This window comes from Oncorhynchus clarkii, chromosome 6 (assembly GCF_045791955.1).
Source record: "Oncorhynchus clarkii lewisi isolate Uvic-CL-2024 chromosome 6, UVic_Ocla_1.0, whole genome shotgun sequence".
In the NCBI taxonomy this organism is placed as follows: Eukaryota; Metazoa; Chordata; class Actinopteri; order Salmoniformes; family Salmonidae; genus Oncorhynchus; species Oncorhynchus clarkii.
In genome coordinates this window covers 7,547,834-7,554,389 of record NC_092152.1, presented here as the reverse complement: position 1 = coordinate 7,554,389, position 6,556 = coordinate 7,547,834, and the positions used below count along the sequence as shown (strand labels likewise).

At 41.4% G+C, this 6,556-nt stretch overlaps 1 protein-coding gene across 1 annotated transcript; it reads left to right on the top strand.

The window, feature by feature from the left end:
- Positions 1-1,099: 1,099 nt before the first annotated feature.
- LOC139411835 (trichohyalin-like) lies at positions 1,100-5,187 on the top strand. The gene is made up of 3 exons (XM_071158577.1): positions 1,100-2,151; positions 2,953-4,052; positions 4,637-5,187. Exons 1-3 carry the CDS (start codon positions 1,100-1,102, stop codon positions 5,185-5,187), a joined length of 2,703 nt encoding a protein of 900 aa, XP_071014678.1.
- Positions 5,188-6,556: the final 1,369 nt, after the last annotated feature.

The window sequence follows — 6,556 nt, the reverse complement described above, 5'->3', positions numbered from 1 at the left end:
CTGAGATCCTGAGACTGAGGGAGGCAGAGAGCCAGAGGGAGGCAGAGAGCCAGAGGGAGTCAGAGAGCCAGAGGGAGGCAGAGAGCCAGAGAGAGGCAGAGAGACAGAGAGAAGCAGAGAGACAGAGAGAAGCAAAGAGACAGAGAGAGGCAGAGAGAGAGAGGGAGGCAGAGAGACAGAGAGAAGCAGAGAGACAGAGAGAAGCAGAGAGACAGAGGGAGGCAGAGAGACAGAGGGAGGCAGAGAGAGAGAGGGAAGCAGCGAGACAGAGGGAAGCAGAGAGAGCCACAGAAGCAATGGAGCACCAGAGAAAACTGCAGGAGATCCACAGACTCAAACAACTGCTGGATCTACTGATGGTGGACCTACAACTGGCCCACGTAAGACATGTCATTGTTATTATTAAAAGGCAGTGTATATTTACCCAGCTGAAAATGAATAGTGGCAGACAGCGGTACGCTAACCCAATGTTAACTTTTATTCCTTTCCTTAACCCTTACCTTATCCTCACTGAAACTATACCTAACCTTTACCTTAACCCAACCCTAGGTCCTGAACCTAACCTTCATTTATCTCAAACCCCTATGCCTTTCTTCTGCCGGTTGAATATCCACTTCCTTATTAACGTCATTACTGTTGTTGTTGTTGATAACTGTATCTGTGCAGGTTGTAAATAACTGCATTAGTGAAACATCATTTGTAGGCGTAATTTCTACAAGCATAAACATCAGAGGCAACATTGTTGTAACATCACACAAATTGTAACAGGAATTTCTCAAACCCCTAACTGAATGGGCAAGAAGGTTGTGTGTTTGTATTTGTACACATTTTGGACATAATTGATTCCATAAAATGTCTCATAATTTTTTCAAACCATGTCAATACATTAATTGACAATGAATTGTCCAGATGAATTGATCAACATGACCCTGCTATTGATGTTGTCCAGTGTTTGATTCAATTACCTAGCTCTAGGTTATATTTCTGTGTATCGTTCTCTGCAAATCTTTTGAAAGTATGTCTTGGTAATAGATTATCACTAATTTTACCTTTTAAAATGAAGCAAGAGATTGAGAGATTGAGGCTATGGCAGAAAGTCATGGAGGATCAGCGACCAAGACTGGCCTGGAACAACAAACCTATTGAGACAGGAAGAGAGAGGGAAAGAGAGAGGGAAAAAGAGAGAGAAAGGGAGATGGAAAGTGAGAGAAAAGCAGAATTGGAAAGTCAAGAAATGAAGAAGAAAGTGGAACAGGCAGAAGAAACGATAAAAGCGTTAGAACGAGAGATTGAGAGATTGAAAGAGATTGAGAAGGAAATCATATTTGAAAGAGAAAGAGACGTGCGTATTGCAGAGAATGAGAAAGTCAAACTGGTCAACGAAAAGGTAAAAGAGTTAGAGAGAGAGGTTGAGAGACTGAAAGAAGATATGACAACAAAAGAGATTCAATACAAAATCAAATTTGAAAGAGCGAAAGAAGCGTTTAGAAGACAGAATGAGAGAGTGAAACAGGTTAACCAAAATGTACTAGTGTTAGACAGAGAGGTTGTGAGAATGAAAGAAGAGATTAGATGGAAAGACGAGACTGAACCAGAGAGAACATTTGATAGAGACAGAGAGAGAGAAAATGATTGGAGACGAAGTGAAGAGGAGTTGAAAAATAGAGTGGAGAGAGAGATGGAGATGGAGACAGCCCTCATCAATGACAAAAATACGTCTGAATTGGAGGAAGTCTTCAAGAAAATCAAGGAACAGCAGATAGAATTAGAAAATATGGAAACAGACAAATATAAATGGAAACAGAACCAAATGGACATGGAGGAGAAGATGGAGGGTGAGCACAACAAACAGAAAGAGGTAGAAAGAAAGAGAATGGAGAAAATACCAAAACAGAGACAAGAAGAAGATGAGAAGAAGAAGGAGATGGAGAGAGAAGAAGAAGAGGAGAGACGCAAACAGAAGCACATAGAGATGGAAGAGGAAGAAAGAGAGAGGGAGAAAGAGAGACAGAGACAGATAAAAAGGAAGAGAATGGAGAAGAGACAGAAAATTATGGAAAGAGAAGAAGAGAGACAGAGAGAGATTGAAAGAGAGATTGAAGAAGAAAGATGTAAACAGAAGCAAATAGAGATGGAAGAGGAAGAAAGAGAGAGGGAGAAAGAGAGACAGAGAGAGATCAAAAGAAAGATAATGGAAAAGAGACAAAAACATATCGAAAGAGAAGAAGAGAGACAGAAAGAGATTGAAAGAGAGCACGAAGAAGAAAGATGTAAACAGAAGCAACTAGAGATGGAAGAGGAAGAACGAGAGAGGGAGAAAGAGAGACAGAGAGAGATCAAAAGAAAGAGAATGGAGAAGAGACGGAAAAACATGGAAAGAGAAGTGAGACAGAAAGAGATTGAAAGAGAGAATGAAGAACAACTATTTAAACAGAAGCAAATAGAGATGGAAGAGGAAGAAAGAGAAGAAGAGAGACAGAGAGAGATCAAAAGAGAGAATGATGAAGAAATGTGTAAACAGAAGCAAAAAGAGATGGAAGAGGAAGTACAAGAGAAGGAGAAAGAGAGACAGAGAGAGATCAAAACAAAGATAATGGAAAAGAGACAAAAACATATAGAAAGAGAAGAAGAGAGACAGAAAGAGATTGAAAGAGAGCACGAAGAAGAAAGATGTAAACAGAATCAAATAGAGATGGAAGAGGAAGAACGAGAGAGGGAGAAAGAGAGACAGAGAGAGATTAAAAGAAAGAGAATGGAGAAGAGACAGAAAAACATGGAAAGAAAAGTGAGACAGAAAGAGATTGAAAGAGAGAATGAAGAACAACTATTTAAACAGAAGCAAATAGAGATGGAAGAGGAAGAAAGAGAAGAAGAGAGACAGAGAGAGTTCAAAAGAGAGAATGAAGAAGAAAGATGTCAACAGAAGCAAATAGAGATGGAAGAGGAAGAACGAGAAGAAGAGAGACAGAGAGCGATCGAAGAGAAAGAGAGACAGAGAGAGATGGGAGAGAAAGAAAGACGACAACAACAAGAGGAGAGAAAGATAATGTTTGAGAGAGATCAAGAAGAAGAAAATATATGGAAACAGAAGCAAATTGACATGGAGGAGGGAAGAGAGAGGGAGATCAAGAGACAGAGAGAGATAGAAGAGATACACAGACGACAACAACAAGAGGAGAGACAGAAACAAAAGGAGAAGGAGAAAGAAAGGGAGAAAGACAATGACAATCAGAGAGAGATGGAATTAAAAGATCAGCAACAGAAAGAGATGGAGAAAGAAAAGATGATTATGATAGAAAGGGAGGAAGCAGGAAGAAGAAAGGAAGGGCAGAAAAATATTTTTGGGGAAATTGAGGGACAGAATGAACTGGAGATAGAACAGGAGAGAGAGATGGAAGAAAAGCAGGAAGTGATTAAGGAAGCAGAGGAAGAGTACAGGGAAAGAGAAGAGAGAGGAAAGGAAGTAAGCATGAAGAAACATGTAGTAGTTAATGTTAAAGCAAAAGCACGGGAAGTCTTCAATAGGCGTAAAGAGAGGAGGTTAGAAGTGTTGAAGGGGGAACGAGAACACATAGAAAGAGGACAACAAATCAGGAGGGAGAAGGAGGAAAGACGGCTGGAGATGGAAAGAAAACAGGAGAGGGCAAGACAACAAGAGGAGCAGGATAAAAAACGAGAGATTGAAATTGCTAGACAGAAAGAAATGTTGAGACTAAGAGAGGAGGAGAGGCAGAGAGAGGAAGAGAGAGAGGAGGAGAGAAAGAAAGCCATTAAATCCCATTTATCTTTAATCAGAGAGAGAGAAAAAATAATACAGGCAAAAAAAAGAGAGGAGATGGTGGAAGAGGAAAGAAGGGAGATCCTTGAGTACAAGAGGGGTGACTTAGAGGAGGAAAAAGAAGATGACAAGGAGGACATTCTCCCACCCGATAAAAGTATCCGAAGGAGAGCCGTGGGCTGGGCGAATAAAAAATGGGAGAAGAGGAACCTCAGAAAGATAGAGAGAACGTATCAGAGAGAGGCTGAGGAGGGCTATAAGATCGTCCACATAGGTAAGACCTGTTTTCCCTCTACTTATGACATTATCCTCTTTAGTCTCCTCTACACACATAAGTTCCACACCAGTCATCATGTTGCATCATTGTTTCAATATAAAACTACTGTCCAAAGAATATGTTAGCTGACATGGCTCATTGAGTGACTGACTGACATAACAAGAAAAATACTGCTGATAACAACCACGTTTTTAAATGGTACCTTGTGTCATCTACTAGTCTAACTCTCAAGACTAAGTAGAGACCCAGAAAGAGTTCCTAAAAACACACAAACAAAAACGTGTTTTGGGGGGATCCGGGGGCTACTAGTGGCCATGGGGCCCTAAGCGATCACATATGCCCTGGCACTATACAAAGAATAGGTGCCATTCTGGACACTTGTTCAACTTAGGGCCAGGTCAATTCGGGATGGGAATTATTGCACTTTATTGACAAATTCCATGCCTTGCTCAACTGAAAAGAGTAAAGAATCATTGAGATCCAATTGTGTTTTCTATTCTTCATTCCCTGTGTCCATTACATTTAAGTTGATACCAGATCCACTAAGATGAATGTGAACTCTACTTCTTCTCCCCTCCCAGCCATCCCTGGACACACAAGGCTAACATCCACCATGACCCGGGCAGAGAGAGAGAGGGAGAAGAGGAAGGAGCTGCTGAAGGCTGAGGAGAGAAGGAAGAAGATGGAGGATTTCAATAAGCAGTGGAGAGAGCGGTCCCTGCTTAAAAAACAGACTCATCAACAACTGAAGGAGGAGAGGGAGAGGATGAAGGAAAACTACCTGGAGCAGATGAATCTGGAGGCTGATGCTCAAATCAACACCCGGTGTCTATCCACCCAACACAGCCACGATTACAACCACGGTCAGGAGTTGCCCGGGTGGGCCAATGGCCAACAAGTAAGCCAAGAGCCCACTGGATCTGCTGATGGCCACCAGGAAAGGCCAAGGAGGCAACAGGCATGGGCAGAGAACCAGGAGGGGAGTTCAGAGAACCAGCAGGAGGGGCCAGAGAACCATCAGGGGGGGCCAGACAGCCAGCAGCTAGAAGCTCCAGAAGAGGTTGAAACATCAGAGCCAATCTCCAAGACAAAAAAAAAGCCAAGCATCTGGAAGAAAATTAGGATGAGGTAAAGAATGTTTAAACATCTATTCATGTTTTACACTGTTAATATACATGTCATCACTTTAAAAAGTGACATTATCCAAATGTGAGGGTTTAGTGTACATGCAACACACATGTAAATATATAGATACTTACCTGTCTCTGTGATGTCTTACAGCCTTCCTGACGTGCTGTCTGCCTAGAGCTGGAACTCGATGAAGCCACAGTTCCACTGTTGGTAATTAAAAGTGTCGCCCAATAATTCCTCCTCCTCTTTAAGTCATCGAGCCACATTTCCTCCTCAAAACATTATAGTCTCCTCAAGCCAGCAAGTATCCTCTTTATCAGGCAACAAACCATCGAAGGTCAGTGACCCTCCTCCCAAGAACAGAGACTCTCATCTGTATCCTAGTTAAATTCATCTCTGCTTACCACCTCTACAGTCCTAGAAAATATCCCAAAAATGGAAATGGTTTCAACAGAAGTCCTCCCCTCAGACCAGTGGCTCCACAGACCAGAGTTTCTCATCTTTATTCAAGTTGAATGCAACTCTGATCATTTCCACCACCTCTCCTGTTAAGGGGAGGTGCTGAAAAGGAGGTCTGGGAGGAGGTCTGCAGGTAGCCTGGACCGGACCGGTAGCAGCTAAGTTGCTGGCTCCATCCCCGGGCAGAGCTGCTCAAGTCAGGCCAGTGATGTTTGATGATGTCATTTTTGTTAGCAAAGTTTTACTCTTTAATAAAAACATTTATTAAAAAAGCAATATTGTTGTTACGGTGTGGATTGTTTTGTTATTTATTAGAATTGAAACATCCAGTAGTCATGGTAGATGTTAGACTTTCAATGAGACACCTAACATTCCATCAGTTTGATACAATGTGTGACATGTTATATTAGAGAGGAGTCCTCTATACACATCTATTTTAGACCATAGGAGAAATATCAGATTGAAATAGCTTCTCTAAGAGTCTGAGGAGAGAGCAACAGTAGACGCATCGTTAGCTCTCCCACCTCCAGTTCAGTACTCGGGTCATTCCACCAATTGAGTACCTTTTGGGGAGTGTAACTTTTATTTCACCTATTTCTAACATTCTGTCATAAAGAGCACATGTTCAACTTAATATAAAACATATTTTCCATCTCAAAGTAACAAATACAGACTATAGTAAGTGCCTATTAAGTGCCAAATAAAGTGACAGGGTTGACTGTAACAGAGTTGACTATTTCATCTAGAATCAACCATAGATCCCCATGTGACAGGGGGAATGGAATGCAAGCTTACCATTAGGATGAGGTAAAGAATGTTTAAACATCTATTCATGTTTTACACTGTTAATATACATGTCATCACTTTAAAAAGTGACATTATCCAAATGTGAGGGTTTAGTGTACATGCAA

Coding starts and splice junctions, on each gene's coding strand:
- LOC139411835 (XM_071158577.1), top strand. CDS start 1,100: ATGGAGGATCAGCGACCAAGACTGGCCTGGAACAACAAACCTATTGAG. Junction 2,152..2,952: donor ATGGAAGAGGAAGAAAGAGA/GAGGGAGAAAGA, acceptor AGAGGAAGAACG/AGAAGAAGAGAGACAGAGAG. Junction 4,053..4,636: donor CTATAAGATCGTCCACATAG/GTAAGACCTGTT, acceptor CTCCCCTCCCAG/CCATCCCTGGACACACAAGG.